At 43.5% G+C, this 19,069-nt stretch overlaps 1 protein-coding gene across 1 annotated transcript in view; it reads right to left on the reverse strand.

Moving 5' to 3' along the window:
• The window catches only part of NUP153 (nucleoporin 153), a gene marked incomplete at its 3' end in the record, with an annotated part of 225,693 nt that overhangs the window by 117,566 nt on the left and 89,058 nt on the right, over nucleotides 1-19,069 (reverse strand). The window contains exons 8-12 of the mRNA XM_082258966.1: nucleotides 18,533-18,580; nucleotides 16,553-16,699; nucleotides 15,020-15,063; nucleotides 2,896-3,001; nucleotides 2,678-2,803 (exon numbers count right to left, since the gene is read on the reverse strand). Coding sequence (XP_082115092.1) covers nucleotides 2,678-2,803; nucleotides 2,896-3,001; nucleotides 15,020-15,063; nucleotides 16,553-16,699; nucleotides 18,533-18,580 — 471 coding nt within the window. The remainder of the gene's footprint in view (nucleotides 1-2,677; nucleotides 2,804-2,895; nucleotides 3,002-15,019; nucleotides 15,064-16,552; nucleotides 16,700-18,532; nucleotides 18,581-19,069) is intronic.

The following is a 19,069-nucleotide window of genomic DNA, read 5'->3' on the forward strand; positions in this document are numbered from 1 at the left end:
TACAGAGATGTGCTCCTAAAGGGTCACACCAATTAAAATGTCCTACTCAATTCCACATAGTGATCTGGGTTGAAGCATCACAGATGAATAAGCAAAAATCAAGCCTGATCATTGTCTGTATCAAGACAGACTGTGGGGTGACCCAAAACGCATCTTTCCGCAAAGTAAAATGTAGACGGGAGGAATTTAATTCCCTAGTTGCCTACATTTGCAAGTGTGAATAGGGCCTAAAAGAGGGCTCCGATTTAGGTTTACTATTTGTAGGCTAATGTATCCAAAAAAAAAAAAAAGTACTGTGCATCCAAGGAAGTCTTTATAATCCCCATAGTGTTGCACAGAAGACAATAATAACCAAGAGCATTTCTCTCACAATTTTTTTTATAAGAGGCCTTATCTGCCAACCAGTACTTCAGCCACAGGATCCTAAGTAGAAGCCATAACATAACTAACGTTCTAGAATCCAGCACCAACACTGTTTGAGACCCTAAACCATTTAATCCACCAAATCAATGTGACAAGGAGGTACTTGTTTTGCCTGGTCAAATCTTTTGTAAAAGTCAGGTCCATTCCGTGAATCTCTGACACACTAAGTGCTGGCTCACACATATGAGATGTGGGAACCTTGCGAATCCACTGCAGGTTCCCGCATCGCACTTGACTCGCAGGCAGTTCACACTGCCAAATGCGAATTGCTGGGGGTGTCAATACCAAGTTAAAATCCCCAGATCAATTTGTATATCACAGTGCAAACTGTCAGTTCGGACAAGAATCTGATCGCATAGGTGAGAATACCCATGCGACCTGATTCTGGTGCTGACCAAAAAAAGAGTCCTGTGCAACTTTGGTTCCAATGTGATGCAAATTCAGCCATACAATCTGTATGGCTGGATTCGCAATGCACAGACATCGCATGTGATTTGCATAGCAGTTCGGTGCAAATCACATGTGTGAACCGGCACTAAGGAGGCGGCTAAAGTAGGCCTCATCAAAAATTTTGCAATGGTGTACAAAGAATGGGTAACCAATTTCATCTTTTAGTCAGAGTAATTCTTAAAGAAGACACTTCCTTGATTGGAATCAAAGTTGCCCTATTTAGCCAGAAAACTGCAAGATCTACAGCAAGTGGAGTAGATCATTTCAGTGCAAATTCTTCCGCAATTGGGTAAAAGTCTTGCTAAGGCATTTACATTACTTATAAAATCTTCTGAAACTAGGGGAAAATGGTCTGACAGCACTTTTGCTTGTGAGAGCAAAGATGGCTAAGGTGTATGACAGAGTGGAATTCTCATTTTGTAAACGTTCATGAACAGCTAATATAAGTGAAAACCACCTTCCTCTCGCAAGAAGGGAAAGCTCTTGATCCTCTCGCTTCCTTAGAATTTGTGCACTAATATAAAAACCAAAACGACTGTTAAAAAGACACCAGAGATGAAAGGGAGAAGAAAAAGAATTCCACTGTCAGTGTCTAACTTTTTTGATCTTATCAAAAGTGCATTTAGTACACATAATAGGCATGTCACTGAATAGATAGAGCTGTGATCTTGTATCTATGGTACAAAAATGTAATTAGGCTAAATTGGATAGAATACAACAACCAAATATCCAAGCTTGTCTGCCAACCAGCTACCTATTTAAGAGAACAAGATATCTTTTACATAGCATGATTCGTGCATTACACAGCATGACTCTTGTGCAATAAAGTGCTGCCTGCTTGGAATTTTTTTTTTTAATTTATACGTTTAATTTCACTAACTTTTTTGTGTAGCTGAAGCAGATGTTAATGATACACACCATTAGGCCCCTTTCACACATACAAACCATTTCATCAGTTCAGTCACTTTTGCTGTCCTCCGCTTTTCATCTGCTGTTCCCAGATCATTTTTTTTTTTTAAGGGACGAAAAATGGGGCTTTCATCCGTTCAAAAAATGGACAGAAGCGGATGAAAACAGATGTAAAATGAATGATCTATTTACATTAGGTTTTCCATAGGAATGCATTGATGTTTATTTTTTTTATGTTATATTTTTTATTTTTCATCCGTCAACAAATGGATGAAAAACAGACGAACGGTCCGTATGTGTGAAAGGGGCCTTACACATTACCTTCCTGCAGAGAAAGCATTAAAGTGGAGCTCCACCCATTTTGGTGTTTAATAAAAGTCAACAGCTACAAAGTGTAGCTGCTGACTTTAAACACACTCACCTGTCCCAGGGTCCAGTGGGAGCCTCAGTTCTCTCCCTCTTCTCCCCGCGGTGCCGGCATCTCTAGTGTGGGCACCCGGCTGTGACAGCATGCGGCTTCACAGCCAGGTGCACACCACGCGAGTCACGCAGCTCTTCCTGAGTGGACAGGCAATCTTCTGGGATCCGCGACGTGTCCCAGAAGATTGCAGGGAGGGGGGAGAGGAAAACTTCCACTCTGACCGCCTAGGCCATCTGAGCGGAAGTTGGAGCTGGGTACTTGTCAAATCCAGGTCGGTCTGTCTGTCTGTCTGTCCGCACCCCCCCCCCCCCCCCTAAAAAAAAAAAAAAAAAATGACATGCCAAATCCATAATGTTGCATTTAGCCTGGGCATCTTATGACCTCCAGGCACAAAGGTTCATGAACCTAAAGAGCCCTAACAAATCCATAGGTTTGAGCAACTCCCAGTCTTCAGTGTAAAAAGTGGCCACGTACCTTAGTAGAAACTGGTTGTCTCACAGGAAGTGGTGAAGTCCTCTGTTCAGTGTTCAAACTAAATTTTGGAAGCGCAGTCATGCTTATTGGTAGGGGAATTGCAGGTAGACAGGGAACCTCTATCTCCTACAAAGTGGACAGTATTGTCAAAGTATTGCAGATCAATACTGGAAAACGGTCAATTACCTAAAAGGATAAAATGACTGATAAAGTATTACCTCCTCCAATGGCTTTGTTGACCCTCGCTCCCTCATCATTTTGCCTCCGCCTTTTGTTGAACCAAAGCCATTTGATGCTGGAGTGCTGAAGGTGGGGTATGAAAAACTGTTTGAAAGAATTACAAACTTAAAAATAAATAATGACCGACTACGCACAATTCTATTTATATACACCCATGTACATTCAACTATCAGCAGAAATGTTTGCCAGATTAATGAGACACCGCAAACTCAAAGAATGCTAAGGTAGTACAAAGTACTGTGGATATTTGCGATCAAAAGTACGGAAGAGCTCACCTACAGACTAAGAGCAACCCATAACTGCAGTTCAACTTCCAACCCAAGGACGTGCCCGTACATTCTTGGGTTTCAGTGGTTATACCGGGATGATGCCTGCACCTACAGGCATCTTCCCAGTACTGTTAGTTTCAGACGGCGATTCCCTACAAAGCAGAAGTGATCCGAGTGGCTAATTAGCCACTCATTTACTTCTGCCAGTGGCAGAAGGGGGTTCCACCCCCTCCCGTCGCCACCTATCCTGGGCTCTCTGGTCTCAACGCGGAGGCCAGGAGAGAGGAGGCCAGCAGCGACAGCTGCCTGGGACAGAGAGAGGAACTGATGTCGTTCCCCTCTCTGTAACCCTGGAAACTGGGAGCAACGAGTATTCATCACTTATGGTTCCGCCCCTTTGTTTACCTGTCCACCAGCGGCCAGAGAAGCAGCCGATCTGACCGATCTCGGTCCAATTGGCTGCATTTGGGGCCAGAGGAGAGATTTGGGGTCTGTCTATAAGGAGGATCTTTCACAGCCCGTGCTATCACAAGGGATGTTGTTCATCCCTTGTGATAGCAATAAAGTTTGTACAAAAAACAAATTAAAAAAAAAAAGTATAACAAACATTGTATAAAATAAAAAAAATTTAAAGCGCCCACATCCCACCGTACTTCCGCGCAAATGCGAACGCATACGTTACTCCCGCACGCATATGTAAATGGTGATCACACCACTCAAGTGAGCTATTGTCACAAATGTCAGAGCAATAATGGCAGCACCAGACCTCCTGTGCCACTCTAAATGGGTAACCTGTAAAGGCCTTTAAAGCAACGCCTATGGAGAATTTTAGGCATAGTTTGCCGATATTCCACGGGCAGGCACAATTTTAAAGTGTGACATGTTAGGTATCCATTTACTCGACGCAACGCCATCTTTCACATTCAAAAAATCGGGCTAACTTTACGGTCTTTTTATTCACAATTGTTTTTCCCAAAAAATTTAGTTTGAAAAACCGCTGCGCAAATACCGTGTGACAAAAAATTGCAACACACCATTTTATTCCATATGGTCTATATATATCTAAACACACACTATATTATATATATATTGTATGTAGGAGCAAAGTATGGCGCTCACTGATCCTTCAATAAAACTCTGCTCACCCGGCGCCAAAAAAAAATTACTTCTGAGCACTAAATAAGATAAGCTGCTGCTATAAATTCATACATGTATATAGGTGCATCAAGATTCAAAAAACAAAACGCTATAGAATCATTCACGCACTAGCAGCGCTAAAGTCCATGAAATAAACATGAATCTCTAAATATGAGGATGAATATAGCAATAAAGAGAAGTCCATGCGTGCAGTCCCAGGATATGAGGAGATGATGTAAACGGGTGTATCCTTGCAGACACCCCAAAGCCTTCACCACACCGCTGTGCACACCCTTAAGTGGGGACACTTACCAGAACTAGTCTGAAAAAAAGCCAAATGTAACCAGTGGGAATGCCTTAATCGTCTTACTCCTCTGCGTTGTAACTCCGACAAGGACCACCAAAGGATACCGCATGTACAATCCCCTCATCAGCATAGAAGGTATATATATGGGAAATGAAAGAGCAACATAGCGTAGTCCAGCTAAAACACGTGTGCCTTTATTCCCAAGATTTACCCTTCAAACATTGCACTTACACAAAACAAATCTTTGTAAACATGTCAGCAAATAAGCCTGTTGGTTCCTACCGCTCTCTCCCGTCCTGAACGTGTACAGCCCGGTACCTGGCCGTAAACCTCGGGGGATCGCGTGTCACCACGGCTTGTTGCGTGATTGCGTCACCACGCCCTGACGCGTTTCGTCATCAAGTGACTTCCACCGAGGGCGCGGTGACGCTTCCCAACCACTTCTATTTACCTGGCTGCAAAGAGGCGGAGACGGCAATAAGCCGATCATGTGGTAGAGTGAAGACCGTCCCACTTCCGCCCTCTTCCTCGCAGCCCATCATGTATGCTGCACTTCCGCCATCACACGGCATCATAGCCTTCACCGTTCGGGACCAGATATGTGGAAACCCACACATCGTACGATCCAGATCCGGATCATCGGCTGATCATATAGCCTGTACAAAACCCAATATCAATAGGCAGTACTACATCAGACCCAATGCTGACATGCGGCTATACTTATATAAAGTGCATCATATACATAATATAATATAACGATACAGTAAATCAAATCTTTAAAGAGTTACATTAGAAATAACACTCAGGTTTTTTGTTAAAAACTTTGCAATAGGTCTAATTAAATCAGATACCTATATTCAACTAAGAATTTTTTAAGATAAAATTAATAAATAAAGCAGATAAGGAACAACGCAAATGAATGCTGCATAAAATATAAAATATAAATATGAGGGATTTCATAAAATAGCCATGCTTTTATCTCTCATAATTGTGTCAACACATAAATGCATATAATAAAATTACCACATACATAATCTAGATAAAATTCATAAAATGTTCTTATAAACTTTTACCAAATTAATTAATACACTGATTAATAATTACTCAGGAAACAATTTATGTCGAGGTCTATGTTAAGTCCGTTCGGGTGTAAAGAGTTGGTCTGGAATATCCAAAAAGTCTCACGTTTAGATAATTCCCTAACCCTGTTGGACCCCCTCCATACAGGATCCACTTTTTCAATACCCCAAAATTTCAATTGGGATCCCACCCCAATTACTTGTTTCCTGAGTAATTATTAATCAGTGTATTAATTAATTTGGTAAAAGTTTATAAGAACATTTTATGAATTTTAACAACTAGATTATGTATGTGGTAATTTTATTATATGCATTTATGTGTGTTGACACAATTATGAGAGATAAAAGCATGGCTATTTTATGAAATCCCTCATATTTATATTTTATATTTTATGCAGCATTCATTTGCGTTGTTCCTTATCTGCTTTATTTATTAATTTTATCTTAAAAAATTCTTAGTTGAATATAGGTATCTGATTTATTAATTAGACCTATTGCAAAGTTTTTAACAAAAAACCTGAGTGTTATTTCTAATGTAACTCTTTAAAGATTTGATTTACTGTATCGTTATATTATATTATGTATATGATGCACTTTATATAAGTATAGCCGCATGTCAGCATTGGGTCTGATGTAGTACTGCCTATTGATATTGGGTTTTGTACAGGCTATATGATCAGCCGATGATCCGGATCTGGATCGTACGATGTGTGGGTTTCCACATATCTGGTCCCGAACGGTGAAGGCTATGATGCCGTGTGATGGCGGAAGTGCAGCATACATGATGGGCTGCGAGGAAGAGGGCGGAAGTGGGACGGTCTTCACTCTACCACATGATCGGCTTATTGCCGTCTCCGCCTCTTTGCAGCCAGGTAAATAGAAGTGGTTGGGAAGCGTCACCGCGCCCTCGGTGGAAGTCACTTGATGACGAAACGCGTCAGGGCGTGGTGACGCAATCACGCAACAAGCCGTGGTGACACGCGATCCCCCGAGGTTTACGGCCAGGTACCGGGCTGTACACGTTCAGGACGGGAGAGAGCGGTAGGAACCAACAGGCTTATTTGCTGACATGTTTACAAAGATTTGTTTTGTGTAAGTGCAATGTTTGAAGGGTAAATCTTGGGAATAAAGGCACACGTGTTTTAGCTGGACTACGCTATGTTGCTCTTTCATTTCCCATATATATACCTTCTATGCTGATGAGGGGATTGTACATGCGGTATCCTTTGGTGGTCCTTGTCGGAGTTACAACGCAGAGGAGTAAGACGATTAAGGCATTCCCACTGGTTACATTTGGCTTTTTTTCAGACTAGTTCTGGTAAGTGTCCCCACTTAAGGGTGTGCACAGCGGTGTGGTGAAGGCTTTGGGGTGTCTGCAAGGATACACCCGTTTACATCATCTCCTCATATCCTGGGACTGCACGCATGGACTTCTCTTTATTGCTATATTCATCCTCATATTTAGAGATTCATGTTTATTTCATGGACTTTAGCGCTGCTAGTGCGTGAATGATTCTATAGCGTTTTGTTTTTTGAATCTTGATGCACCTATATACATATATATATATATATATATATATATATATATATATATATATATATATATATATATATATATATATATATTGTATATATAATATAATACACTATATAGCTGCAATGCAGGTCCAATAATCATAGATTCTAAATATACTCCTGTTCAAGGACTGGTGAGCATGTTTTAACCCTCAATGCCCCTAATACAACCGCATGATTTCTCCTGTGGTTTTACCTAAAATTCTTTAAGGTATGCATAGACATCCGCTAGAGGACACAATAGATCAGGATGTACTCCTATACTATTTCTTTTTGGTAAATAGGATTTAAACATATATGATTGAATCCAAGGCGCCTGCATGCTAATTTAATATATGGAGAGTGAACTACCCTGTATATCCTCCTATGGTTACTGCACATGTGGTGAACGCCTTGATAATCATGTCTATTAACACACATTTATGTAGTGTGATATAGTTGCATACAAAAACATCTTGTCCCCTAGCGGTATAAGCCTATGCATACTTAACCTTTTGGGTCAGTGGCCTTCTCAACCTCTCTTTTTTTTTGTTTTCTTCCCCTCTCTACAATATAATTTAATGAAGGGTGTTTTCGTCACAAAAAGCTATGCTTTCCCACCCTTTATGTTAACACACATTGGGTGCTTATAGACGCTAATCACAACAGATAAATAGTAAACATAATATAATCTATGTACTCTTTGCATTCTACTCAGACATTAGCATAGGTTGTGACTACCTTCACACCTACGTGAATACTGGTTCCCCAACATATGAGCTTTGCGATCAATTCACAGTCCTCCTCGTTATACTATCAGAGAAGTTCGAAATATATGATGTACAGGTATGCATATACATTATATATATACATTCTTCTATGCTAATTTATGCATATCCTCATAATGCCCTGCTACCTGAATATACGGCTTGGGTCCCCACATGCATTCCTAGTGGCTGCACCCTTGCGCACCTATTGCACCCCCTAGGGCTTCAGAAGTAATATAAATATTGGAATGTTTCTTCTACATTGATATTATATGCTATATACAACTTTATTCATACTATGTATATTCATAGACAATGTTTTCAATTATGGAATGTGTATAAAAGTTATATACCGTTTTTTTTTTTTTTTTTTTTTTTTGAATATACTTATATTTTTATACAGACAAGCCAAACCGTATGCTCCAGACGAAGCTTTCAACAGAAAAGCTAAACATGTTGAGCAAATTGCAAAAGTAATATACGATACATACTTGCTATAAATCTCAGCTGACCCTGTTGACCGGCACCTTGATTATTGAGGTATCCGTCGGCAGGATTCTCCTGTGTTGAAGCAACCCTAATGGATCTATGTAAATTGTAAAACTGTCTTGTACATGAATGTTTCCATGCTATATTGAGGTCCAATACCTCTTGAGATACTGTATCTTACGTTGTTGACCAATGCATTGGTCCTATTTTCAATGTAGATCATTCATCTGCTTGCAACAATAGATGTTTTTAATGATTTTTGTTTAATAAAAATTTATTTTTACAAATTTTAGTGCCCGAAATCCTTGTCTCCCAACCCTTCCATTTTCAATATACCGGGACCGCAAAAACTGAACCGCGATGGAGCGAGGGTTTACTGTGTGTATATATACATACATATACACACACACACACACACACACACACACACACACACACACACACATACACACATTTGGGGGGTTCTAAGTAATTTTCTAGCAAAAAAAAAAATAGGATTTCGGTCTAACTGCAAAATCCTTCTCTGATGTTCTTTGACGCTTCAGAATCTTCTTGACCATTGGGTTTTGCTGCCCCCTACAGGACACTAGGCAGAAAAATGCTTCACCACAACTATGGAGCAGTCCCAGCGGGTATACTCCCACTTCCTGCTATAGGCATTCAGTTTTCTTGCAAGCAGTGTCAGAAGAAATAAACCAACTCAAAGGGGGGTGGGTGCTGTGTCAGTCAATGAACATCAGAGAAAAGGATTTTACGGTTAAGACAAAAATCCAATTTTCTCTTTCGTTCACTGACAGACAGCTCCAGAATCTTCTTGACCATTGGGACGTCCCAAAGCAGTGTCAAACATGAGGGGTGGGAAAAACAGCAGAAAAAATTCTCAAAGACTAAACCTAGCTAACCACGTAACATGGAGCTCAACCAGGAACAGCTGGAGCTCACCTGAAAACAATACACCCTCAAAGAGGACCAAGTCCTCTCTAACCGCAGCCTGCAAAACGCTGCGGCCAAAAGCAGCAACCGCAGATGCCAACACATCTACTTAAAAAGTGTGCACAAACGACCAGGTGGCTGCCTTGCAGACCTGCATCGACACCTAATGGCGGAAGGCCCAGGAGGCACTAAGGGCCCTTGTAGAATGCGCCTTAACAGGGAAAGGAGGAACCTGACCCTTGATTGAATAGGCCTGCACTACCGTCTGTCTGATCTAGGCTTGTGACGGTATCAGATTTTCATGCTGCGATTAATTGATTAAGGTTTTGCCACGGTATACGGTATTATCACGGTATTCTATTAAATTTAAATTACTACATTTCCACCTCACTTCAATTTCATTGCTGAATTTAGGGGCTTTGGTTCACTTATGCACATTATGATCCATCTAGAAATGGTCACAGCAGACCCAGCCAACCCCTTGCAAGGTCCATCCGTAAGGACAAAAAGGGAGTAGGATTTCCTAAATGACTCCGTGGCATCCAAATACACCCTGATCACCCAAACCACATCCAGGGAATGCAAGGCAATCTCCTTAGGATGCTTAGGACACAGGGAAGGCAACACAATGTCTTCATTCAGATGGAAAACTGAGACAACCTTAGGAAGGAATGACTGACAAGGGCGAAGTACCACTATCTCTGTGAACCACCAAATTAGGTAAACGACAAGACAAAGCTACCAGCTCGGACACCCTGCGTGCGGAAGTAAATCGCCACCAAGGCGGCTACCGTCTGGGACAATGTAAGCAGAGGAATCTTGTGAAAATTTACAAAAAGGTGGTTTCTGAATAACTGACAGTAACAAGTTGAGGTCCCACAGAGGCAACGGACACCACACAGGTGGAGCCAAATAGCAAACCCCCTGAACAAAGGTGCAAACCAAGGAATGCGTAGCCAAAGAACGTTGAAAGAAAATTGTCAAGGCCGAAGCCTGGTCCTTGATGGTTCCCAAGGCCAGGCACTGTTCCACACCTCTGGAGGAACGGTTAAAATTGCAGCCTCCGAAAAGGAACGGGAAGAAACCCCCAGAGACTCACACCTTGCAATGTACAACTTCCAGACTTGATGACAAATCTTCCTAGAGGTAGATTTCCTAGCTTTTAACAGCGTAGGAATCACTGAGTCAGACAACCCCCTATCCTTCAGCACCTGGATTTCAACAGCCAAGCCATTAAAGCCAGCGACTGTAAACAGAATGGAAGACCAACCCCTTGGGCCAACAGGTCTCTCTGAGAGGGAGTCGCCAAGGGACACTGGCGACCAGCCGTACCAGGTCGGCGTACCAAGACCGACGAGGCCAGTCTGGGGCCACAAGGATGACTGGAATTCCTTCTGCCTCGATCCTTCACAGAAGTCTCGGCAGAAGTTTGAGAGGGTGAAAGGCGTATATTAGAGACAGTACAGTACAAGGAGCCGCCAGTATGTCCACGGGGGTTCCCACCAAAAACACAGCTGAAGAAACCCCTCCAGATGAAATGACCATTCTCCTTGGTCCAGATGAAATGACCAGTCGACTGAGGTAATCCACCTACCAATTTTCCACCCCTGGAATACGCATAGCCAAGAGAGCTGGAACGAAACGTTCCACCCACCTTAGAATGCCGGCTACTTCCCAATCCGTTAGGACCCTTTTTGTGCCCCCTTGATGATTGACATATGCCACGGCCGTTGCAGTCTGGTTGACTCTGTACCGGATACCCCCTGAAGACGAACTGTCCAATGGACCAGACAATCTGATCGCCACCCAAAGTTCCAGTTGTTGATTGGTAGCCTGGACTCCTCCAGAGACCAAACCCCGAGCACAGTCCGTGCCCAAAATGCCTCCCCACCCGTACAGGCCGGCATCCGTGGTGATCACTGTCACGTACAGGGGAAGGAAGGATTTTCCCTGTCGAAGAGGCGGAGAGCAAAGCCACCAAATCAGGGACACTCGCGTACCCCGGCTCAACAGGATCAGATTGTCCAGAGAATGTGGACTCTTGTCCCACTTGGCAAGAGTCTTCCTTTGCAGAGGTCTTGTATGGAACTTTGCAAAATGGAACCACCTTGAAGGTAGACACCATCAGGCCCAGCACCTGCATGCAAGTCCGAAGAGACGACCGACTGCTGGACAGGAGTCTAATAGCATCCTGCAGCTTCTGGAACTTGTCAAGCGGAAGAAACACCCTGGCTGAGGCAGAGTCCAGAGTCAGACCCAGATAGTCCAACTTGGTGGACGGAACCAGAGCAGACTTCTGAAAATTCAGAGTCCACCCAAACTCCTGCAGAGTCCGCACAGTGATTTCCAGGTTGTCCTGTAGAGCAGTTGGGAGACTCTGCTAATAGAAGATGATCGTCCAGGTTTCCCAGAACCACAATCCCCCCGTCACAACAATGCAGATACCTGGGCCAACAACAGAGGAGCTGAGGCGAGACCAAAGGGTAATGCCACAAATTGATAAAGCTCCTCGCAGCGGCAAAGAAACCACTGATGCCTGAAATATATTGGGATACGTAGGTAAGAGTACTTGATATCGATAGAGGCCAGAAGATTCCCTTGATGAAGGGATGCCACTACTGTGCGACTGGATTCCATCCAGAACTTTTGTACCCGCACAAAGCGGTTCAAGGCCTTGAGGTCCAGGACTGGACGAACTTAGCCTTCCTTCCTTCCTGGGAACAGTAAATAGGTTTGAATAAAACCCCTGAAAGCGTCTCGATTCTGAAACCAATAAAATGACCCCTTGTAAGAGCAGATCTTGCAGGCGATCTGCGGACAAATGCAGGTTGGAAGGAAAGAACCTTGCCATGTGTGAAGCCTGAAACTCGGTCTTATATCCGGACCGAATTCGGTCCACAGGTCCGGAAAGAAGCGAAGGCACGTGTGCCCCCCACCCCAGATACAGGTGAGGGCACCCCTTCAGGCAGAAAAGGGCTTGTCTGCTGGTCTGGAGGGACCTGCCCTCAGCTTACCAGGCCACGGCCACTTTGAACCTCCTGAGGGGGTTTCGAACTGGTTTTGACAACCCCTTGTCCTGTGAAACGAAAGGGCCCCTTGTGAGCTGAGAAGAAAAAGCCATGTTTGCGATGAGGCTCCTTGCTCCTGGTAGCCTGCGAGAAAAGAGTACTCTTCCCCCCTGTAAGACCCTTAATGATCTAACCCATGGAAGCTCCGAACAGGCGATCTCCTACAAAAAGGGAGATCAGACAGGACCTTCACGGAAGCCTGGTCCGCAGACCAGTATTTGAGCCACATCATGCGCCGAAGGATCACCGCTGTTAGATACCCTGCAGACTAAAGTGACGTACACACGCGTCGAAAATTGGCAGGGAATTTTCGGCCAACGTCCGATCTGCCGAATTTCGGCTTGTTAGTATGATGCTTCCGACAACTAACTCCGACTTTTCGGCCGAAAAAAAATCTGGTGTGCAGACTATAAAATTGTTGTTGGCCGTCAACATAACGGCCGATTTTCGTGCAGTCAGTACAGATTTCGACAGGGAAAAATCTGATGAGCAAGTCTGGGCATGCTCAGTGAAGAAAAAACACAAAGAAAACTAACCAACACATGACATCACATCTGAAGTAGAATTTTGTTGGCTGAGAAAGTTTGTGTGCAGTCTAGGCACATTCCAACCAACAAAATACAACTTGGACAAAAGTCGGACGATCGGTCGGCCGATAATCGTTGCGTGTGTACGAGGCATAAGGGAGCCGCATCCAGAGAGGCATCATATATGAACTGCAACCCCTGGACCAACTGGCCCACCAGCCCTGCAAGGTTAGGGAGAATCTGCTCCCCTTCCAACTCCTGGCGCAAAAGCTTTGCCCATTCTGTTAAGGTCTGGGAAACCAAAGTTATGGTAAACACTAGTCTAAGGATGGAACTGGCCATGGTAAAAAGGTGTTGGACCATAGACTCTGCTCTCTAGTCAAAGAGGTCTTTAAAAGACGGAGAATCCTCAACCGGGAGAAGGGTGGCTTTATTTAACCTGAAAACCTGAGAATCCACAACAGGTGGTACGGTTATTTTATTTTTTATATTTTTAACAGGGACTCTTCAAAAGGATACCTGGGAAATGCTTAGGCACCCCAACAGAGCGTGAAGGGAAACCCCACTGACGCGTGGTCACTTTTGTCAAAAGTAGGCGGGAAAGGGGAAAATCTTTATTCCCTTAGAGGATCTGCGGGTACTAAAACGCACCGGCGTCTCAGACGAAGCAGCGTTCTCCAGTTTCAAAGTTTCCTGCGCTGATACGATCAGTGCATCCACTAGCACCTTTTCATGCACGGCCGTAGTGGAAGAGGAATCATCCTTACTGTCCGAGCGCACTCAAGGTGCGTGGACTCAGACCCAGTAGGGAGACTCGGGTCCGCGGCAGCCAGATCAACCTCAGAATCTGAGGAGACAGGATGCAGGTGAAGGCATGGGGCGCTTTTTGCCTGTCCAGTTTTGCAGGACCATATCTATCTCGAACACCAGTGACTCTAGGACCACAGTCCTAGACAAAGCGGACTGGGACCCAGAGGGCCCCGCAGCCTCTGAAAGGGGGTCAGGTGGTGAGACATGCTTCATGGACTTCATGGGTAAGTCCAGGGTACCACTAGCAAAAAAAAAAAAAAAATACTGCTTAAAACCCACCCACCGATGCACAAACGGCACCACAAGTCCCAGCGCACCAAGTTTGCTGCTGTAACAGAAAGAGGGAAGCTGTTTTGCACCCACAGGGACTCCCCACCGCCGACTAATGTACAGAGCAGAGCGCCAAAGCTGCATGCCATGCGGAGAGCAGAGAGAGAGAAAGTTCAGAAAAGAACACTAGAGGTCCACCCCCAAATCACTACCCCTTAGGCTGCAAAAACATTGCCGCCGCTGTATATCAATGGGAAACTACAAGAAAATGGTTGCCGGACTACACAAACATGGCCGCTGATACATACAGCAGCCATCCAAGAGAAAATGGCGAGCCCACGAGGCTCCCGGGACTTTCAGAAAAAAATGGGCAATAAGGAGGGGCCCTGGCAGGAGCCCCCACCAGGAACATCTCCCCCAAAAAAAATAGTTTTTAGCAAATCACCGGCCTAGCATGGAGCTGAGGTCGGGTCACACTCGCTGGCCGGACTGGGGAGACCATAAGGATCTAGGCTATCCAGTTCGTCGCACAGTCCAGCAGTTGATTGTAGTTCTCACTTGAACAGAAAACAGGTCCTTACTCCTGACTAGACAGAAAAAAAAACTGAATGCCTATAAGCGAGAAGTGGGAGTATATCCCCTGGGACTGCCCCATAGGCGTGGGAACGTTTTTTCCTGCCTAGTGTCCTACTCTTGTAGGGGACAGCAAAACCCAAAGGTCAAGAAGATTCTGGAGCTGTGTCCGTCAATGAACGAACGAGAAAGTAGATTTTTACATGTAGGAGCAAAGTGTCAGAATAGGCTTGGGAAGAAGGTGGTTAAAGAGAAACATTACGGATGTTTTCCAAAAAAAAAAAAAAAAGACACAGTACGTGTTCAACGGGGTACCAACCTTTGTTGCTGTGGTATTATATCAGGTTCATGATTTCCTTTCTCCTATTAAAAAGGGAGAAAAAAAAAAAAGCATAGATTCAAACATATACATGCATATATTCACAAATACATACTAGGCCTGTCACTAGTTGCCAAGCAGACTGCTCAAGAACCACTTCTGGAACCCCCGCAAATATCCAGGACTTCCACCTAGGCCTCTGCCAACATCTTTCTAAAAATGCTAGTTACCTGGCAGCAATGCTTATTGTTTGGGCTTCATACTTTGAGTCAATGACCCAGAACAAGTATGCCAATCAGGATTCCACTTCATTCTGGACAATGACACCAAGTACAGATGCCAGAGGCCACTAGAAATATTGGCAACAGAAGTGAACAATTTTTTCCTAAAGGCTTTCTTTAGAGAAGACCTTTGTGTTTTGCTGATGCAAAGTACTGCAACATGACCCCCCCCCTTCTGTTACCTGCAGGAGAAAAGAAAAAACCCTGTGTAAGCACCAAGTCAGATATTTGCTGCTCAGGCACCCAAGCACTCCATGGCAGAAAGGGAAAGTCACATTTCTTTGTACAGAAGAACCATGTATCAGAGTTTGTTTCAGGTTGTGGGCAGACATTGAAGTGAACATGTTGCATTGCCCTGCATGCGCAAACCACAAGCCTACTTTATTCACTTGAGTACTAACTCTATAATTAGGCCATATGTTTAGTGCTGTGATAAGTCTGAAAAGGACTGTCACACAACACTGTAAACAAATGTTATATAATTTTTTTTTAAACGTAGAGCTTTCATTAAATGGTATTAACTGCTTTAATATTTTTTTTTTCTATATGAATCAAAGACGAACTCAAAATTCAGGGAAAAAAATAAAAAATGTACCGCATTTTTCAAGACCCTAAAATGCTCACAAAATAGAGTATAGCAGTCAAACTGCAGGGGTCAGAGATTACACAGATATGCTTGCTGATTTCGGTAGTCAGGAGTCGGTGCCCCCTATGGTGGTGGTCAGTAGTGAGTGCCCCAATTAACGTTGGTAGTCAGTGGTGAGTTCTCCCTAAAATGCTGGTGATCATTGGTGAGCGCCCCATAATATTTTTGGCCAGGGTACCCCTTTATGGTCCACGTGCCCTTATCCCCTTGCTGCCTAATGTTGATCAGAGCGCTCCCCCTTTCGCTTGTGGGAGCAGTTCAACTCACAGGAGAACCGCTGAGAGAGAAGGAAGGAAAATTACTGGAAGAATCAACAGTGGAGGAGGAAGAGGCAGGCACTCTGATGTAAACACAAGCTGTGTTACATTTGTGATCTTTGGGATTGTCCATCACAAAGATCTTGAGGCACAGAGACATTTAGGATTGCTTTGTGCATTTTGTCTGAAATAAGAGTCGTCTAGTAACAGCTTTAACAGCCACACAGGTCACCCTGTGCCTTACTCCGCAGTACCATTTAAAAAAAAATGGCACTCCAAAATTAGACCTCCACCTCCCTGATGTTTTTAAACATATCTTTTTTAAAGCTTATGAATAGGAAACACTCACCTTGTGCTTGTCAGAATTTTGTGTTCTGCAACTGTTTGCATTGCTCTGCATGGATGCAAGGGAAGGTCTGATTTTCCTCAAACTGGAGGAAACCGAAATGGATTGCGGTGTAACTATCTTCTGTACTGGGGGAAATGATGAATCCACCTAAGGTATAAGAATGTTTTAACACAATGACATTAGTTCCTACAACAAGAAAAAAAAAAAAGTTTTGTTTTACAGTAGAGGAAAAAAAAATACATAAAATAAGTCAAACTAGATTAAAGCAAAAATCTGCACCAAACCAGAACAAATATGGAGCTGATGACATAAGAATTACGGTTTCAGAAATATTTTTAAAGTTGTTACCTTCACATTTTGTACCCAAAGGTAAGCCTATAATAAGGCTTACCTACAGGTACTGTAAATATCTCCTAAACTTGCAGTTTAGGAGATATTTATATTGCATGCAGCCGATGAAGACATCAGCGCATCTAAAGGAACGGCCGCCTGTGCCGTTTCTTCGGAGACCTGTGCTGTGACGGCAGCTCCCGTGCGCATGCACGGGAGTGATGTCACGTGGCTCTGGCCAGTAGCACAGCCGGAGTCCGCAGAACCGGAAGGAAGACGGGTGAAGATGGATAAGGCCTCCCAGTGGGGACGACGCAGGTTTCATTTGCAGGTAAGGGTCAGATAATGTGCTGGTATGAGCTGCATACTAGCACATTATGCATCTACTTTTCAGGTAAAGATAAAGAAAAACATTTTTCCAGACTTTACTTCCTCTAATAGTTTTTGTATCAATTAACTAAAATGGAAAGAATAGCTCCCTGCACCGCTCATCCCCAAAAGCAGAGCTACAGGAAAATAGACTAAACAGGGATATATGCAAACTGTGGACCTCCAGCTGTTGCAAAACTACAAGTCCCATCATGCCTCTGCGTGTCATGTTTGTGGCGGTCAGTCTCGCCATGCCTCATGGGACTTGTAGTTCTGCTACATCTGGGTGGCCAAAGTGTGCATCTCCCTGGGCTACACAGATGAAATGCATATATGAGAACGGTTTTACCTGCCAAAGAATTTGAGTTTGTTGATCCAGTTCAGAGACTGACAGCTATGCCACAAAGCACAGCCTAGTCTGGCAGGGCAGAAAACTTGATTTTTCTCTGTTAAAGCTGAACTCCAGCTAAAATATTTGGACTGAAAAAATAAAATTTGCACTACTGATGTGAGTGCCGAACGAAGGCTGCTGCGTTCTATATATATATTACTTTCATATACCCCTGTATAGTAGGCATCGGACATCCTGCGTCAAGATTTGCACTGCCGACTGGAAAACAGTTCATCCCTAGAGAAAGGATCTTGTATTCTTTTCACAGAATGCAAGGCACATTTGTGATTGGAAAAGAGGAGATTGCCTTGCAATCTAAGGAAGGAATACAAGATGTTTACTGGGAGGGTCGCTCACTCTAAAACTTGTCCAGCTATCAGAAGTCTCAGAGCTGGATGCTCAGCACTACATACTGTATGGGGTGAATAACATACCTTAGGCTTCAGTTACTTCATGCCTAATTTTTTTTACAGTACACGTGTTGAAATATTTTTGCCACAGCTTTAAAAGCAGACCTTCACGCTAGTATACATGTATACAAGTGCCTTGCCTCCTTCCCCCTCTCACAATTGGGTATGCATTTGTTTATTTTTTTTATGTCCATTTATTTCCCCACACATGCACAAAGATGATCTATTATGGAAGTCTCAAACGGTAGGATCTTTGTGCATGCAAAGGAAGTCTGCTGTGTGTACACAGATGTGCTGAAGGGCTCTACCAGGACCCAAAGGCTGCGCAGAGCCTTTCAGCATATCTGTGCATGTATGATAATGGTGGCACTGGAGAGAGGGGCCAGCACAGAGGACTGTAAACCTAATATTTACAGGTTTAAATGTGTGTGTGGACATTTGGCCAAGATTCCCTGGACTTCCAAAACAATGCACTCATACCTTCTTCCTTTTAGACAAACTTTCTCCTGAGAAACTTCTCTCTTGTGCCTGTAAAACATGACCAAAATAAATGTATACAACGATGTATAAACACTTTGTTTATTCATTTTTGGAAAGTGTCAAATAGTATTGAAAAACAGTCAAGTTTAATTGCGGTCTGGTGCTCCATTAAAGATTTTCCTTACCCACTGTCGTATAGGAAACCATTAAACCAGGCAGGAAGTGATTAAAACTCTCCAACAGCAATTTTTACTTGCAAATTCCCGATCTTGGTGTACAAGAATTATATAGTCACAGACAATGGGATATATACAGTTGGGCAACAAAGTATTTAGTCAGCCACCAATTGTGCAAGTTCTCCCACTTAACCACTTTAGCCCCGGAGGATTTGGCTTCTCAATGACCAGGCCCTATTTTGCGATTCGGCAATGCGTGATTTTAACGGACAATTGCGTGGTCGTGCGACGCTGTACCCAAATAAAATCGACGTCCTTTTTTCCCCCCACAAACAGACCTTTTGGTAGTATTTGATCACCT

The sequence above is a fragment of the Pelophylax lessonae genome (assembly GCF_965119305.1).
Source record: "Pelophylax lessonae genome assembly, chromosome: 5".
Classification (NCBI taxonomy): domain Eukaryota; kingdom Metazoa; phylum Chordata; class Amphibia; order Anura; family Ranidae; genus Pelophylax; species Pelophylax lessonae.